General features: G+C 38.3%; 1 protein-coding gene across 6 annotated transcripts in view; it reads left to right on the forward strand.

Annotated features, from left to right (window-relative positions):
- The window catches only part of SLC7A2 (solute carrier family 7 member 2), a 61,070-nt gene that overhangs the window by 27,192 nt on the left and 14,347 nt on the right, over positions 1-19,531 (forward strand). For 4 of the 6 annotated variants that reach the window (XR_006104272.1, XM_042470537.1, XM_042470532.1 and 1 more), the window contains exons 2-8: positions 4,542-4,715; positions 8,589-8,979; positions 11,101-11,256; positions 12,739-12,904; positions 14,202-14,338; positions 15,403-15,625; positions 18,689-18,828. Coding sequence is in view for 5 of the 6 variants with exons in the window: in XM_042470537.1 (XP_042326471.1) it covers positions 8,604-8,979; positions 11,101-11,256; positions 12,739-12,904; positions 14,202-14,338; positions 15,403-15,625; positions 18,689-18,828 (1,198 nt within the window). In the remaining variant the exon portion in view is untranslated. Of the gene's footprint in view, positions 1-4,541; positions 4,716-8,588; positions 8,980-11,100; positions 11,257-12,738; positions 12,905-14,201; positions 14,339-15,402; positions 15,626-18,688; positions 18,829-19,094; positions 19,232-19,531 lie in introns of all 6 variants that reach the window. The other 2 variants (XM_042470536.1, XM_042470535.1) reach the window with 2 other exon arrangements.

Below are 19,531 nucleotides of genomic sequence, written 5' to 3' on the forward strand. Positions count from 1 at the left end.
TTTTGAAACCCTGCTCACCTCTGTTTGAACTAAAATACAGGACTGGCTTATCATTAGGCAGAGTGAACAGCCACTTCAGATGGCAGATGTTATGGGGTGGGAACTGGCAGTGAGATATTGGTGAACAGGAATGTGTGCGTTCCTAACCTCGCCTGTGACCTCCAGGTACAGTGGAAGACAATAACTAATTTCAAAGTAAGATTCAGCTACCAGTCTAGTCAGCTTGTGTGTATTGCTGTGGAGGGAAGTTGCCAATGAAAACCAAAACACAGGGTTGGAGGAAACGCCACAACTTTATCCAACCAAACAGAACAGGGGTAAGGTTGGCCCCAAAGCATAAGGTCTGGATCTGACATCAATCAACTCCTGGTTGGTTGATGAACCGAATTGCTTGGTCATGACCAAGCTTCGGTATGACATAAGGGCAAAGAAAATGCCCTCTCAAGACATGCAACCGGTCGATCGCATGTTCGCAGTTGAGCCCCTAGTCACCAGGAGATGTTGAATCGATGTGGCCCCCACAATGGCTGCACCGCATGCCTTCAGTGCTCCCAGGTCTGAAAGGACTCCCAATCCAGTGCTACACAGCCCTGGATACCACGCCCACCAGATCCAGGACCTATGCAACTAAGGAGATTATCCTGATGGGATAAAGGCACATTTAATTTTAAAACCGGGTGTTACTGCACTTGCCAGTGACCAGGCAAATGCAACCCATATGCAGCCTTTCAAAAATAAGATTTTGCCATTTTTGAACAGCCGCCAGATAAGCATGGTTGGAATCCATGCTGAATATGGGTTGCATTCACCCAACCATCGATGTGTGCGATAACACCAGGTTTTAAAATTAAATGCAGAGAGAGAGAGAGAAAGGAGGGGTCTAATTACATAAACTTGCCTGGTTCCAGTGAGGGTTGATACTCCCCAATGCCCTCCTTTTCTAGGGCATGTCCTCCCTTTCTCCCTCCTGTTCAAGAGGACTTCCAAAACGCCTTCCCTCTGCCTTCTCCCACCAGCTCTGCCCTTAATTAGAGGCTCCATTAGAGGAGGAGAGAACAGAGCGAGGGAAGTGTGTGTGTGTGTGTGTATCCTTTTAAGAAGTCTCTCCTGGGGACAGCAAGGCAACTTAGGAAATCAGGAAATCAGACACATCTGGAGGCTTGCATTTTCACACAACAGCCATTACATGAGAGGAGTCAATTCGCAAGCAAAATGGAAATGTAAATCCGGTAGTTTTGCGAATTTACCTATTTCCTGATTGACCTCACATTCTCCCTGCAATCTCTTCTGATTGCATGCAGCATCATGTGAAAAGCAGCTGCAAATTTGTCCCTAAGCCCTGGATGACCCTGCATTGCCACCCCTTCCAATTTTGCCCCGTATGATAACGTCCAGAGTGTTTTTCAAGACTACCTTGCTCTTAAAAATAAGATATTGTTATAGCTCAAATGTGGGCAATGTGGGCTCCTCTAGATGTTACTGGACTGCAGTTCCCATCAGCATTAGCCAGCATTGCCAGTGATGAATAATTCTAGGATCTGCAGTTTATCAAATTCTGAAGGTTCACACTTTGCTCATCCTCATTGTAGTTCTAATATTTTGTCTTTTTACAAAAACTATACTCAGACATACACATGCACGCACGCAATAGTATACGATTATGTCCAGCAAGAGTATCTTGATAGATGCCCCTTCATCATGAGATAAAATTACTTTGCAATAAATAAATAGATCATAGTGCATAGATCAACATATCATGTACTGACATCTTTACAATAGTGCATAGTCAAGATTTGCCTTCTGAGTTGCAGACATGGAATAATGTTAAGCACTACAATGTTTGCTTTGCTCTGCCAAAAAGTTAATAAATAGTTAAGAGATCATTGGCTTTGGTAAACTTCAGCTTGCAGGAAAAAAATGTGTATGTGTAAATTTACTTTCTTAGGGCAATTCTGGTTGTTAAGATTAGATGAGGACAGGATCAAGTGGATTTTCAGTGTTGTCTCTTGTTCTGTTACCTTGAGTTCTAGTCTTATGAGTTGTGATAAGCTTAGCACATATGCAGAAGTGCTTCCTCAAGTGATGAAATGTATCTTGTTTGTCACAATACATGATTGTCCTCAACTGTGTATCTTGCATTTAAGTTGCTTTCCATAAGTTGAAGGTGACTTGAAGGCACATAACAAGAATGGAGACTCCTCGTCTTTTTTTCTGTGCTGGGTGTTATCTATATAATGTTTATGCTGGTGCATATGTTAGGTCTCTCATGAGCTATACTTATTTGTATAATAGCCTGTTCGAGGCACTGCATATGCTTATTATCTACCGTTGTATTGGATAATTGCTCTTGCCAGTGCTAAAGCATGGTTAAAAGAATATACTTATAACACTGCATTTCCTCTTAGGTTATAATACATGTAACATCTTGTTTTAAGGCTACTGTTTAAATTGGTGTATGTTAAAAGGAGTGTTATTACTCCTTTTGTATGTTTGTGATTAAGGTGGAGTTACAAGTGAGAGAGTGGTGCTTACCTGAAGGCGGAGCTAGAACTGAGAGTACGTAATGTTCTTTACTTGTGTTCATATCAGGGCCAGACAGAGTATCAGAAGGCAGATCAATAAAGGGTTATTGTTCCTTTTTAGTACTAAAATAACTCACACCCTCTCCATTCCTAGTTATACAGGAACACTATGGGCATGAAGTTAACTAGTGGTAGAGAAAAGGCTTTACTTTTTAATGTTTACCCCGCTTTACCATAAAAGTGCCCAGGAGAGTTGTCAATAAAATCCACAACCCAAACCTAAATTGTAAATAATCAAACAAGGAGATCCTGTATGGGACAACCATTATGGTTCTGCATGCAGAACTATACTACAGCTGTTCATTCAACATTACCCGACTCACCACTGCAGCATCCCCCAATCCATTCCATGCCTGGTGGAGAATCCAAGAGGGGATCATAGAAGCATCTGACTGTGCCCTTGTAGCCATAGCAGTATTATTACATCATCTGGAGATCTGGAGGTCTCAGAAGACTATGTAGTCTTTCCACTTCTAGTTATAAGGTTACAGCCAGTTGTGTCTTTGATCCCAACCCCCCCACAATGTCCAGTAGCCATGGAATAGCCATGGGGGAAAAGAAGCTGAAGGAGCTCAGCAATGAGTCAAGGGAGGGCTTTGGTTGCTGCAGAGGGTGGAAGAGAAGCCAACCTCTGCAATGACCAAAATACGAAACAAAATAAAATTTATTATGGCACACAGCCAGCACAAAAGTAAAATAGTTAAAAGGATAATCAACTATCCATATGGTTACATTGTATTTTAACACAGCATATAAATACAAATATCTATGAATATCTAGGATAAAAACCCAGTGTGCATATTGTCAGAACGATTTAACAGTGTTCTAAAATATGACTTTAGCAAAGACGTTTGACTGGCTACTGTCAAGATATCTCCAAATGGAATTATATAACACTGGAAGTGGAGTAAATAAATTAGATGGGATACATTCCGAAAATAAGATATACACATGCATACAGCAGACTTACAGTATGCCTTTATATGTCACAAAGGACTTTATCACTCAATTGCATTCGTGAAGGAAACAGGAACATGCTGGTTTGAAAAGCCAGCCAATATCAGAATTAAATAAAAATGGGAGCCAATTTAAATAAATAAATAAATGCAGATTTAAACACAAAGCAGGAGAAATAAAATGAAACAACCTAGTAAGTAACTACAAAAGAGGTTTTAGCTGTCATCAGAAGGCCTTAGCCTTGAAGCCTTCCTATGCACACATGGCCGCTTCTTTATCATAATGGAGGTGGCTTCTTAGTCCTGCCATTCTATGAGCCTTAGTGGATCTATCCTGAAGAAGAGAGGGAGTCAGGCAGCAGAGCGGGACATGGAGGAGAAGAACATGTTACTGAATGGTTTGGCTTGGCAGTAATATTATTGCACTCTTTGTCGGTATGTTTGTAAAGGATATGTGCCAATATGTGAATAAGCATGAAGATGAGCACATGTTTTAGAAGTAGTAGTAGTAGTAGTGTGAATATTATCTGTCAGTGCAGCCTTGGTATGAATCAAGTAACATACCTCTATTTGGCTTGGCAGTAATATCATTGCACTCTTTGTTGGTATGTTTATAAAGGATATGTGCTAATTTGTGAATAAGCATGAAGATGAGCACATGTTTTAGAAATAGTAGTAGTAGTAGTAGTAGTGTGAATATTGTCTGTCAGTGCAGCCTTGGTATGAATCAAGTAACATGCCTCTACATTCTGACACATGTCTGGTTATGTATAAGTAACTTTTTCACATGAAGCTTTGAGCTGGACTGGGGTGCATAACTCCAGCTGATCTGTCAGTTAAATCATTAGATATGAACAGCCAGCTAACTGTCCTTGTGCACATAGATTTCATGCATGCTCAGTCTGCAGTTTAAACAGGAAAACAAGCCAGCATAATTTGACTTTGTGTGTGTAATGGGAATGACTTATATGAATAGCAAAACATTTTTTTGTTTGCCAAATAGGTGGGTAAGCTCAGTGTCATCCAATCACCTGTGGCTGCCTTTCCTCCACCCCCTCAGAGCAAGCAGCTTCACACCACCTACTGCTTCTACTTTTAAGGCAGATATTGAAGTAAAATCATCCTCGACCATTTGTTGCCTGACCAAAGAAGTCTATAAACTGAATAGTTCTGTCGGGTAAGTAAAGCTTGGGCTGAAAAGAAGCTGGCAGTGAAGTAAAAGATTTGTAAGACAAACTTTCAGACTGACATTACCTTGAATGAAATCTTTAAAATCTGTAAAGTCTGTAAAAAGTCACTTCCTATAAATGGATTACCAACCTGCAAAGAGTGTACCAAGTGGGCTGTTTAATGGGAATGTGAACAAAAAGTTATTTTTGATAATTAAAAATAATATGTAAGAATTACATAGAAATCTAGTTTTCTAGAGAAATTCCCCCTATAGATTTTAAAAACACAAAATTGAGAGTATCTATATTATGATTTTGGAGGAATATAGGAAAAATGCTTAAGAAGAGGGCAATTTAATGCTCAAAGTCTAGCTTGTTTCTGTGAAACAATCTTAACTGGATTGCGCTGAAATTAAATTACTGTATTAAAAGGCAAAGATGGAAAATTTGAACTCTATGGAAAGTTTCCCTTATGTGTTATTTAATATTTGAAACTTTGCTTTAATGGGTTTTTTAAAAAGCAAATTAAGTCTTAAAATCTTTCTGCACTTACTAGGAAGTAAATAGGTTTTGAACTCAGCAGGCATTTACGGCTACTTTGTTAAAAATTTCTACAGCAGTACTTAAAGGAGTAGCAGGTTTATGGTAGTTGAAAATTTACAGTCTTATAAATGTTTTCAGGGAGGTTACATCTTGATAGCTGAACAGTATCTGGGGCTCTGAATCTTCTAGTTTAAGAATGGGATGCTGCTCTGAAGTGGCAAGGCTGGAAAATACAGAAATATGTAATTTCTTATTTTTTAAAAAAGGTACCAGAATGATGGTGGATGTTTGTCACATGTGTTTTTCTAGAAAGGACCTATGACATGCACATAGCCACATTCTAACCAGCATCTAAAGTATTGCTTTTTAGTGTTGCAAAATGTGTTATTTCTGCTGCATATGGTATACTAAATAGCTAACTGGCATCAGATATTGGAAATTAGTAACCAGAAACACATTTATTGTACCTGTTTAGGAGTGTTCTGTAGGGGTCAAACAGGAGCAACATTATGAGAGAGTGTAACTCTGCCACTTGTTAAGATGATATGAAGTGTGTGGATTATGTGAAACAAAAACTGGTTGGTTGTAATTTGGGGGTGTGCTTTTGGCATTGATGTTCAAGGTTTCAATATTAATTTTTAATAAGTTCCCATGGAGGCAGGATAAGAGTGCAGGACAGGAGACTGGAAGAAGGGTGCTTTGGTGTTAGCAAAATTACTATATACTCAACTATAAGTCGACCTCATGTGTAAGTCAAGGGCAGGTTTTTGGGCCAAAATTATGGATTTTTATATGACCCATGGATAAGTCAAGGGTAATATTTAGGGACACATAACAATGGATTTAAAGGATGACGCAAAGCAATGTCAAAGACCATGCAAAATCCCAGCAGGCATAACTGTTCATGCTCATCATAAAGGCTGAGGGATGAGAGAGTAGAATGGAGGTCAGTTCTTCCAGGACATATTACGGTCTTGCCTTTCACCAAGGGATGGATCCTTTTTTTATGAGAGTTAAAGTACAGAACTTACATTGACCCATAAATAAGTCGATTCAGATTTTTGGGGTCAATTATTTGACTAAAACATCTAGATTTATACATAAGTATATACAGTATCATAGTGGGGAAGTTAATTTTTGAGCACTAATGCTCAAAATCTTTCTGCTAGCATAGCTACTGGCCATGTAGGCTGAGGGATTCTGGGAGTTGTAGTAAAAAAAAATTAAATATCATGAGCTATAGATAAATTTTCTTTCAATTTAAATTTATAACGCTATACATAGTTACATTTTTCTTTTAAAAAGTCCCATTCCTGAATACTAGTTTTATTTTCTTGGTGAATAGTCAAAAACGCTTATGTAGACGGGAACTCTGTGATAGTTTGCATACAGAAAATATCCAAGAATTCTCTGTGTAATCTCACATGTGAAAGAGATTGGTATGTGTTGGGCATGTACACATAACTTAGGAAAAAGAGCAGGGTACTGCATTGGTTGTTCCTGTATCTATAGTGAGTGTCTGTTTTCAGACTAATTCTATAGGGCAGTTTGGGGAGACCTCAGACTTGCTTTTTACAAGAACTACCACAGCCAGACACACAATGGTGGTTTAGGAGGTGGAATCAATTATCTATTGCAGCCGCGTCCCTGATCCTGGTGTCACCTGGAGCGGAGCTTCAGAGGCAGAAGGGTCAGGGCTTATGCAAGGAGGCACAAGACGCTCATGCTGAGCACATGTCCACACTTCCACTCCTCCCTGCCACGGCCCTGTCCTTGTTGCCATGGCCCCTTTTTCCTCAGGAAAGAATGGGGCGGCGGGAAGGAGCCGGAAAAAGCATGCACATCTCCCCGCTGTCCTTGCTGCCACTGCCTCTTTGTCCTCAGGGAAGAAGGGAATGGCAGGAAGGAGCTAGGAGAAGTGTGCATCCCTCCCCACTGTCCTTGCTACCACCGACTCTTTCTCCTCAGGGAAGAAGGGGGCAGGGAAGAAGGGGGCAGAGGCAGCAAGGAGCTGGGAGAAGTGTGCATGCCTCTCCACTGTCCTTGCTGCCATCCCTTTCTCCTCAGGGAAGAAGGGGGCGGAGGCAGCAAGGAGCTGGGAGAAGTGTGCATACCTCCCCACTGTCCTTGCTGCCATCCCTTTCTCCTTGGGGAGGAAGGGGGGCAGTGGGAAGGAGGTGCACATGCACACAAAGCCTGGCTCCTTGCCACCGGCCCTTTCTCCTGAGGAGTACGGGGCCATGGCAAGGATGGGAGGGGGCAGAAGGAGTCACCCCCCCCCGGGTATCGCCTGGTGCGGCCCACACTCCCTGCACCCCCCCTAGTGATGCTACTGATCTATCTCATTCTTTAAACTATGCACTGGGCCATATGCAAATATGAAATGTGAGTCAGCAGAGATGAGGATTTCAAGTAAAGCTTTCTAAAACTGGCCAGGAGCTCTTTATTAAAGATCTGGTTAAAAAAGACACAAATATATACTCAGAAGGGGGACACTAGGGCTGAGAGATGACCACTTAATAAAGGAATTTTTCTCCTTGTAATTTTCCTTGCTTTTGTTCATGTATTGGGGGTTAGAATCCCTTGGTGGTCTACTGCAAATTATCCAGACAAACATGTTGTTATCATTTTATTCCAACATACTCTTAAAATGTCATAAAATCAATAGATAGCTGCTCTGATATGCTTCAATAATCCTGAAATTTAGAGTAATCTCTCAAAGTATGAAATACTTTATTTCCAGATAATGGGGAATGTATTTTTTCTTAAATGTTGTTGCTCTTGGATGCTTTTGAGTCCTTTCCCACTTATGGCAACCCATAATCATGGGGTTTCCTTGGCAAGATTTGCTCAGAGTGGTGTTGCATTTGGCTTCCACTGAGGCTGAAAAAGTATTATTTGCCCATGTTCACATGGTGGCATTCTGTGACTGATTTGCATCCTGATCTCCAGAATCATAGTCCAAAACTCAAACATTTATGCTGCAATCGGTGTCATTCTTACATGTACATTATGTTATATTATTTTAAATTTGAAAATTTAAATTTGAAAATTGCAAAATGTTTTATATATGTCCCACTATATCATCTATCTCATCCCACTCATTTCATTGGGACTGATTATTACTTTGATAGGAGCCACCAGGAGATAACAGGGATGTCTAGGTATTGATATCCAGGTAGGGCTTATCTAAAACCCTTGAGAAGCCTCGTTGCCACTGCCATTCAGACTTGACAATACTGGGGTAAATGGAATGAGTATTTGACTCAGGATAAACTAGTTCCTATATAGGTATTTTAGTGATCTCTCTCTCTCTTTTCTTTTCTTTTTCCCCCCAGATTTCTTCATCCAAAATGATTACCTGTGGACCAACTTTGTCATTTATTCGGTGCCTTTTCCGGAGAAAAATCATCACTTTGGACAGTCTTGAAGATTCCAAATTATGCCGCTGTTTATCCACCACGGACCTTATTGCCCTCGGAGTGGGAAGTACCCTGGGTGCTGGTGTTTATGTCCTTGCCGGAGAAGTTGCAAAAGCAGATTCTGGACCTAGTATTGTTGTTTCTTTTCTCATTGCTGCCTTAGCGTCTGTTATGGCAGGCCTCTGTTATGCAGAATTTGGTGCTCGAGTTCCAAAGACTGGCTCTGCCTATCTGTATACTTATGTAACTGTTGGTGAACTCTGGGCCTTTATCACTGGCTGGAATTTAATTTTGTCCTATGTTATAGGTGAGTTTAGAAACCTTTGGGACTTTGGGGAGAATGACAAGCCAAATCTGCTTAGTTTTGGCTCTTGGATTCTGTTCAGTATTTGGAGCAATCTTTGTGCTTGTATGTGTGAGAGTAAGATGTTGTCTGGACATGCTCTTACTGTACCTAGTCTTTCAGTGGCTATTGGTAGTGGTGTGAATGAATAAGGATCCAGTGCTAGCAATATGAGAGAGGGATAGACTTGTGATGGACTGGGATAAAGCAAGATAAATAATGTATGTACTAGGCAAAGGGTTTTTCCAACCCATGTACTGTACAGAGTACTGTAAATATGAAGATCAGATGAACCCAACAACTTGAATGGGTGTGTGTTGATAATTCTATTGGTGTGGATGAATTAATACAATATACTGTTCTGGAACATAGTAATTAGTAAGAATGGAAAAAAATGATGAATTAATCTTTCCTTTCTCCACCAAAGTAATTTCTCTCACCATGCTCTTGTTTTCATTAACCATACATAGTTATGTATTGCATTTTCAGTGGTGCTTAACTGGAGTTGCTTTCCTAAGCAGAGTTTGAAGTGGGTTGCCAGTTGTGGTTAAATAGAGCTTTGGTTAGTGTTCACTACAGTTTTGATCTGTATGAGTACTAAATAATGTTGAAGGCAAAAGGGAAGAAGGAATCTATTTTGGAATAGTGGATGAATGTATGATCCATTAATTAATTTCTTTGCCATTCTTGTATGCCATGTTAACATCTACATTGCTCCCTCAGGAAATAGAGAGAGATGGTCAGTATGTTGCAATGCAAGGGATTTCTGGACTTTGGTGGGCGGATCCCCTATAGGTGTCTGCTGATATAGTTGTATTCTGAGAGCAGCAACATAAAACTGAAATCCCATATTGCTTATATTAACCTGCACCTCTTGACCATACTGCCCTAAATGACATCCAACACAAAGAGGAATCCTACAGGAATTGTTCTGTCTGTCTTGCCTCTTAAATCTCCTTTAACACTGCATTGTGTGTAATACTGTATCTTATGTTTGAAAGTGGAGTAGGAAAGGCAATACATCTTATCACTGGGGGCGTGTGAAATACAACACTAGCTAATTTTCAAAACTGTTAAACTAACCTAGCACAGTATCAGTAGATCTTTTCAGAAATAAAACTCTAAAATTGCTATTATGCTTGAAGCCATTTCAGATGTTTGAAAATTCAAGAAATCTGGGTTGATCCTGGGTTTGCTGCTTTACAGAAGAATGATGCTATAGGGAAGAATGCATTTCTGGCTCTTTTTCACATGTTACAGCTGTAGATTCTCTGTAAGTTACTCATATGAGTAGAGACACATTTGTGCCACTTGCACAAATTTCTTTGAAGAACCAACAGCTTCAAATGGGCATATGATGAGTTAGGTTTGCTTCTTCCACGAGCTATATCCTTTGGATTCTCATAAGTAAACTGTTTATATCATCAGTTATTACAGATCCTTCCCAGTTATATCTAGATATTTTAGTGTATGTATATAAGTGTGTGTGTACACCTTCAAGTTACCTATCATTTATGGTAACTCCATGAATTTCAGATTTTTTTTAGGGTACATAAGATTTATGTCTACAGTGGAACCTTATTATACGCGGGGGATCTGTTCCGGATCCCTCTGCGTATAATAAGTTCCGCCTATGCTCGAGCCCCATTGTTTCCAATGGGGTTCGTGCATGGCGGTGTGGTGGCACGGCAGCGCGCGGGGCACAACGGGCGCACGCGCCCATTCAATTGAATGGGACATTCCGCCCCGCGCACGCCGGCGGCTTTGAGCGCCTATGCTCAAAGCCGCCTATAAAAAGGCAGCGTATGGCGAGGCGCAACTGTATAATGGTTAGGGTAGTTTTGAAGTAAAGCACAGAGGAGTATGCTACTGGAAGAACAGAACATAAAACTATATTGAAAGTAAAAGAAGACATAAATCATCAAGGGTCTGGACAGCAAAGATTTAAGGTTGGGATTCAACATAACGATGATGATGCTTATGATGCTGCTTTCTAAATACGAGTACGTTTTGTCTTTTAGAGTACCAAAAATACCATTGTAATCTGTTTTGTAGTCTAAAGTGTTTTTGTTTCATTTTTTTTAGGTACATCAAGTGTAGCAAGAGCATGGAGTGGCACCTTTGATGAACTCCTTGGAAAACAAATTGGTTATTTTTTCAAAACCTACTTCAGAATGAATTATTCTGGTCTAGCAGAGTATCCAGATTTTTTTGCAGTCTGCCTTATATTGCTCCTGGCAGGTAAAAATACCTAAAATCTATTTTTATCAAAATCCTAGAATTTCCATTAAGGCAAAACAATTTTATAAGCAAAAGTAAATTTGAATGCCCTGTTTTCCTGTCACATAGTGTGGAATTTAGTGTTACTCCAAATTAGAGTGAATCTGGTAAAGTCAACACAACTAGTTAGTTATCACAAGTGCATTTATTTCAATAGTTTTTTTGTACTTGAGATTAATGTTGGATTTAACCTTTTATTTGCTTTCTAACACTATTTTAAATGGACTTCCATAACACTCCCATGGTTAGAATGATTGGGCAGTTTCTAGTAGAGATTAACACATATGCATGCATACAATTATAATGCTAAGCACATGCATTCATACAGAGCACATACAACTATCTTTTTTGTTTCAACTAGTAAATGGCAAGTTTGTATGTTTACTGCATATAATATGTACACTTTGATTTCAGATATCACAGTTAAAATGTTAACCCAATGTAGCCACATCAAGAATGAACATTTATTTGAAAAATGAACATTTAATCACTTGGATTTTTTCTCAATGAGCATATTTACTGTTAAAATACTATAAACCTGATTGCTGCTGAGTAAAGCACTCAATGTGTTTTTGTTAAGTTAGTGCTGATTCAATGTCATAAGCAGAGCTTGGGAAAAATGCTGGCTAGGGGATTCAAAGAGGTATAATCTTTAAAAAGTACATACATATGTAGCTTTATTATGGTAGTTGACTAAAAAAGTTATTTGCCCAACTCCCAGAATTCCCCATCCAACATAGAATCATAAAACCATAAAGCTGGAAAAGACCTCAAAGGTCATCCAGTCCAACCCTTGCCATGTGGGAATACACAATCAAAGCACTCCCTATAGATTGCCATCTAGCCTCTGTTTAAAAACCTCCAAAGAAGGAAACTACACCACTCTCTGAGAGAGTATATTCCATGCCGTTGCCCAGTCTAGCTGGAAGATTCTGGAAGCTTTTAAACTGACTTTTCCCAAATTAATTTTAAATGTGTGATTCCTAAACACCATGTCCATGTCCCATAAGTTATGTATTCTGGAATGTCATGTTATATAGTATTTCCATATGTGTGATTCCCACAATCTATCCATCTCAAAATCCACTTGGAACTATCAAAGGACTCAGGAATTATATGCTTATTATTATTATTATTATTATTATATTCCCGCCTCTCCCTACGGATCGAGGCAGGATCACAACAGATAAAATACATACAGAGCATACAAATTATGCATGTACAACCAGTGTAGCCTGATATTTTACATGTAATAGCAAGAAAATAGATGTATGCATGGATCCTGAACTTCATTATGTGTACAGAGTTTCAAGCTCAGAGACTCTGTGAACTATCCTTTAAAAAAAATCAGAAAAAATACTGAAAAATAGTAATAAGCATGTTGTTTAAAATGCAGTACCTTACTTATGCAGTTACTCATTGAAAATCTATCTTGAATTACAGGTCTATTATCATTTGGAGTAAAAGAATCAGCATGGGTGAATAAAGTCTTCACAGCTGTTAACATCTTGGTCCTTTTCTTTGTTATGATTTCTGGCTTTGTGAAAGGTGATATTAATAACTGGAAGAAAACAGAAGAATTTCTCATAAACTACACAGTGGAAGTCAAGTAATTTCTCTGTTTGTTCTACTTCTTATTGTCTCTTAGCCTTTCTTTGAGAGTTTTCTGAACCATGGATAAGTGCTACATAACTAGAGCAGAAAGGAAATCATGCAAAGTGTGAGGGCTCCATATTCTGCCTCTCCTGTCCTCCATGAAACCAGGAGGAATAAAACAGCACTCTGTTTCACTCTAGCAAATTCCTGGCTAAGACCTCCAGGAATTGCGTGAAGGGCTTTTTAAAGCTTAATTGCTGAACAATCTAACAACAAATCCTGGGATGTTTTACCAGCATGTTTGACAAACTTAAGTTGTTCTAAATTGAAATGCCTGATTTGTACATAATGGGAAATTGGGAATCTTTTAATGAGAAACTGATTTTTTTGTCATTCCATAGAAGTCTCTTTGTCCAGTAGGCAGATGTGGAAGGTGCACAGGAGTACAGTTTTCTGTGTCCAGTGTTTTTGTTCATGCATAAAATGCTAAGTTCCAGTTTAGCTTTACATATGAATGCTTCCAGTGACAGTGTAACATTTAAATTGATGTATTGCTAACAGTTATAGCCAGCTGTGGGTGAAGATAGTACTTAATAAAAAGAATGTGGAATTTTAATGGAATAGGTTTGGCGGGCTGAAGAAAGGACTAACAGTGTTCAGTTACACTATAGAAAGATGGAGAAAGGAGATTCAGTTTTCAGTTACACTTTTGAAAGATAAAGGAGTTTCAGTCTTCAGTTACACTTCAGAACAAAAATTGTTCTGGGAAACAAAAATTGTTTCCTCGCACAAATCCTAAAAGCTCATTATACTGTAGGGTCTTTTAACGAAAAGCTAGACCACACATTATGGTCATTACAAAAATCTTGCTTATAATAAGTGGTTGAAAAATATTGCAGTGTTTGCATGTATATATACTGTGTTATATATGGGAACAGCCTCATTGTTGAGACATTAAATGCACTTGGAAGTAGTGCTGGCATTTCAAAAGGAATGCTTTTGGGGGGAAAATCAAAATATGGAGATCTTGACTTTTGGATAGTTGATTTTTAATTCAACTCTCAAGAGGTATTGTCATGCGCTGAATAGTTATTAAGGTGGCTCTCACTGACCTCAAGCAGTTTTTTTTAAAAATGTATGTATTTATCAAAAGTGGCAGAGAAAATGTGACCTACAGATGTTGCTGGACCACAAACCCCATCACTTCTGATCGTGGGCACTCCCAGATTGCATTACCATATGGGTAGCTTTTCTAGGTGAAAAGTAGCTTCTAAAAACCCTCTGAACATTTTTGAAACTGTGTTTTTTAGAAATATATCATTTTCTGAGAATGTGACAAGTGCCTTTGGAGTTGGTGGCTTTATGCCATATGGCTTTACTGGAACACTGGCTGGTGCCGCAACCTGTTTTTATGCTTTCATAGGATTTGATTGCATTGCAACAACTGGTAAGTTTTCTTGTTTATTGCTTTTCATTTCTTGGTTGAAACAGTGGCATTGCATTGTTTGTATTGGATATGTTTTGAACTTCTAGGGCCTGATCCTAGGTGTGTTTTGAAAACCCTGTATCCTAATGATTAAGGTCCATGCTTTGTATTGTTATTTTTTATTTAATATGTTCCTCAGCTGTTTTTCAAGGTAATATAGTCTTCACAAGATGGATTACAATATAAAACTGTAAAATTAAAAATCTCATGTTGGTTAAGATGCTGTTGACCAGCTGCATAATGTTAAAGTTATGCCATTGTAGCTACAGTGCAGTTAGTTGGATGACACCATTGCACAAAAATTTGGCAGATTATTCTAAAATTGTGTGTAGTGGGAGTTTGCCTTTCTGCACAACATTTTGAAAAAGATAACAACTGGCACAGTGAATAAGTAAGTGCATGGCCAGCTCTGATTAGGATAGGATCCTTGTGCAGTGTCTTAAAGATCATAACTGTTTGCCTACTAGTATTTACTCCAGAGTAAGGCACCAACAGAATTCCAGTCAAAAGAATGTTTTTGGCCAAAATTAAATTAACAGTCTTCAGAACTTGAAAGGGATCTTACAAAGCCACACAAAAACTTAATCCTTATCTCATAGTTTTTTTGGATTCTTTAATCATACTTGCATGATTGAAAGTATTTTTACAGTGCTAATCAAACAAGATTATTATTTCTATGAATACTAAATCTTACCTTTTTTATTTTTAATAAGCCACCAGTAATGCAAACAATGTTTTGGAGATTGTCTGCTGAACATGTTTAGCCTTCTTGGTTCTTGTTGCTTTATTAAGTAACCTCCTCAAGCAGTTCTGCATAACATGCCATTTTCTGTGGTACAAACAAACAAATAAACAAACACAAACCCTACTGGACTCTATTTGTAATCTTGTTGCTGAGTCATGCCTAATTTTAGTTACTTTATTTTATTTTTCATTGTTCATTGTTTCTATGCTTGTATTTTAAAAATAAAAAAAATCATATTCATGAAGATAATAAAACTGGTGTGTTTCTTTTTCTTCCATAGGGGAAGAAGTGAAGAATCCCCAGAAAGCCATACCTATTGGAATTGTAACTTCTCTACTTGTCTGTTTTATGGCCTATTTTGGGGTTTCAGCTGCTTTAACTCTTATGATGCCATACTACCTAATAGATGGGAAAAGCCCTCTCCCTGTAGCATTTGAATACGTTGGTTGGGGCCCAGCAAAATATGTCGTAGCAGTGGGATCTTTATGTGCTTTATCAACAAGGTAAAAATAATGAAAGTGAATTGTCAGCCAGCTCTGTTACTGAGAAAATAGAGATGTTGTAATGCAGCTTGTTGTTCAAATCCTGCTGAAAAGTGTAGTTACACTTTATGATCTTAATTGGTATTCCACCTTTATATGAAACAGAGAAGGTATGTTCATGGGACACTGCCTGAAGTACTAATGATGCATCACAGTCTGTTGAATGTTGTCTAGAACTGGAACTATATAAGAATATGTGTAGCAGTGTGCACCAATATCCTACATCACCTACTTAGTTATGGATGTGTAACTAAGTGACATCTCTTGGCTCAATGCAACCAAACCCACCTTAACAGCCTACATTCACACTGAGCAAAGGATATCTGTTCAGCTGACAGTTGGGCTGCAAATGGATTACTTTTCCTGTCCTCTCCTGCCAGAAAATTAATTGTGAAAGTGGTCCTGCTTCTGACTGGTCACAGCCTTGCTCTCTGGTAGGAGGGGACTGGAAACGTCATCCTCCTGCACCCTGATTATGCACCATGTTTGCATAATTTAAAATAAGGCTGAATTTAGAGAGGCTGCATCCAGTTTGGACTTTGTCAATTGTTTAAACTATTTGTTCTGCCACTTCAAGTAGATTTCCTCTAAAAGTCATGAAGTTGAAAGAAACCAAAATAGTACCAAGACCAACTTTCTTGTGCTGCTCAGCCTGATGTAAATGTGGCTTCTATGCACCAAGGGCTGGTTTAAGCATTTTGCAAATATCAGATATAATATATAAAACCATAGTGCTGTTTTGGCTTCCTAACACTTGCGTACGCTTGTTTGCTATTAATGCTAGGACTGTTTAGCTGATATGATATTTACATTTAACACATATTGTGTAAGCAACCTGTCCAGGATCCTACAGCAAATGAAATAAGCCATGACACTTTACTCACTTGTTTTCATGTAATGGAGACATGGCATTCCTAATCTTCAGGTCATCAATAGGAGAAGAGGATCTGTGACACTGTACTATCTCTCACCCTCTCCCAGTGAATTCCTCGTTACTTTCTTTGGTTTGTTTTAAATATAGTGTAAATTTACATCTTGCTTGGCAGCTGCACCACCTCATCTCTGATTTTATTTTCCAATCAATGTAAAACCTACATAATTCCTCTGAATTGCCCTTGTAACCAGATTATGAATCTGGGTTGAAACAAGTTTGCAAAAGACACTATTGGTAAATTTGAGGCCAGTGTAGTCCTGCATCATGGTTAGTACAAGCCATGTATACACTGTAGTTAATACAAATCATTTAAGGAAGGAGAGGAATTCGCCAGATGAAAAAGGGAGCGCATAGTCCAAGTCTATTAAGTATTGCTAAGAAATCAGAAATGTTGCATCTGCAATGGGTCACAAACCTTCTCAGCTTATTAAAAATCATTTTGTCATTTAGCCACATGATAGATTTAATATTTCATCCCTTACTGTTGATTGGTTTTAAAATTTGGAAGCATGACTTCCAGTGTGCATTTTATTTATTTGCCCTGCCAGTTCAGACGTGCATTGTAGGGGACCATACAACTTCCAATAAAAATAAACCTTTAAAATGGAAATATATAGTAGCTGCTGAGAGGGTAAGTAATTGAAGGCTCTGTGCCTCATACAACTTACACTTAGTAATTACAGTAGTTATCAGTATACAAAATTGTAATAAATATATTTTCTTAAATTTCAAATGTTGTGCTCAGATATATCCATGTAGCCAGAACAGTAACTAGTGAAATCATATGGATTAGCACAACAATTACAGCTTTATTGTGCCCAGACTCCTAACAAATCTTCAGCAAAGATCATGCATCAAGATGGCTTAAGTAAGAGCAATGTAGTGAACCATGCTGCTGATCCTGTTTGGGACAGACACTGGCGTGCTTGTTGAATGACTTGTCTGATTTAGGTAAAATAGTTCCTTTCCATGGAGATGTAGCAAATTCTTCAAGTTTCTGTTTAAAGTATTTAATTCTTCACATTTTAATACATGATATGATTAGTTATTGACGTTTTTTGTAAGGAATTGTCGACTGCAGGATGAGATTACCTATTTTTAATTCTGCTGCCTGGTGCAATCTGTCAAGGTGTGGTAATGCTTAATTGCATTGCAAATACTACTAGATATATTGTGCTGGTACTCTGTTTTAAAAGAACTATAGTGAAGACACAAGTTACCTTACTTAATAGTTAATAATATTTGATTCCAACAAAAAATATGGACACAAAAAATAAAAGAAAGAAAAATGCATAATTATAAAATAACTAAAATGTTGCGAATAGCATTACATTTTTAGAGAATTGAATTGAAATACATTCCTCTCAATTTTAAAGGTAACGCTAAGAAATTAGTCACATATTGTACAGCATCTTTACAAGCCAGCAAGTTAATCTCATAACTTTTTGTCCTAAAGCTTTTTGGATAGCATCACAAGCCTGCCTATTCTTTCTATTGCAAACCCTTCTTGGTTAGGCAGGAAAATGTAATTTGTGCTTGATTTATGGGGTTGTACAGATCATTTATCAGATATGAAGCTCTCTCTTGCTTCAGAGTATAAAGAATGATAAACAAGTGCACAGTCCCTTTATTTCGACGGCATTACTTACAAACTGTTGTGCTAGAACTGTATAAGACCTCTCTTTCAAATATTGTGTGGACATTCTAAAATCTGGGTCAAATGCAGTATAGTCTGTATGAGAAAGGAAATTAGAATACTCCTGAATCTCAATCTGTACACAGATTCTTTGTGAGATTAAAAAACAACACAAAACCCTGAGCTGGGCTATAAAGGCTGCAAAATATACTGTACATAAATGTGGTTTTTATGATCTCTGATATCATATTATCAGAAATATTAGTTGAAGATTCAAGTAACTTGTATCTTAACTATAATATGTCTTGCATACAGTATCTCCTTTCTTACCAGTTCCTCAAATGTCTATTAGGTTTCTGGTATCACGTGCTGGTAATTAGCAGTTTTGCTTTTCTCTAATGCATTGCATGAATTTGTGTTGGCCATATTGCATGTTCTTTTGCTTTTTATTCAGTCTTCTTGGATCCATTTTCCCAATGCCGCGTGTAATCTATGCTATGGCGAAGGATGGGTTGCTTTTCAAATGGCTAGCTCAAATCAGCCCCAAAACGAAGACTCCACTTGTTGCTACTTTATCATCGGGGGCTGTAGCAGGTGAGGCTGGAAGCATATTAAAGGCTTACGGAAAATTAACTATGTCAGAGAGCAAAGTAAGACATGGACAGGCAGTTATGGTTCTAATGATAAAATGTGAATCCCTAAATACAATATATCTTTTTCCTCCACCCAACTTTATTTTTGGTTATTGGAATTCTACTGAATTTTATTGGTAAAAGTCCCTTGATGTCCATGTTTTGGATAGTCTTTGTTATGTAATATTGTTCCTATAGTACTTGAACAACTAAATTTCTTTGTTCTAGTCTTCTGGGCTCTATGTTCCCTTTGCCCCGCATTCTGTTTGCCATGGCACGCGATGGTTTACTCTTTAGATTTCTTGCCAAAGTGAGCAAGAGGCAGTCTCCAGTTGCTGCCACATTGACAGCGGGGCTCATTGCCGGTAAGCTCTGTAAAACCAGGTCTCACTTAACTGGGATCTGAAACCTGTGTTCACATGCATAATTCTATGATAACATGGGCCTGCATTGCATGTAAAATGGGAATGAAACTGGTGAAGGCATAGTACACCTGAATTGTGAAGGTGGTGGTGGTGATGGTGGTGATAGAAGAAGCTTTCTGGAGTTATTCCCTAAAGCATTTCTCTAATGTGACCAATAATGCTTGGTTGTGCATGCGGAATAAAAGAAGCATGTGTGAATACCTTGGTAAAATTCCTCTGCTTTTTCAAGCCTGTCTTTGA

Source organism: Sceloporus undulatus, chromosome 5, assembly GCF_019175285.1.
Source record: "Sceloporus undulatus isolate JIND9_A2432 ecotype Alabama chromosome 5, SceUnd_v1.1, whole genome shotgun sequence".
In the NCBI taxonomy this organism is placed as follows: Eukaryota; Metazoa; Chordata; class Lepidosauria; order Squamata; family Phrynosomatidae; genus Sceloporus; species Sceloporus undulatus.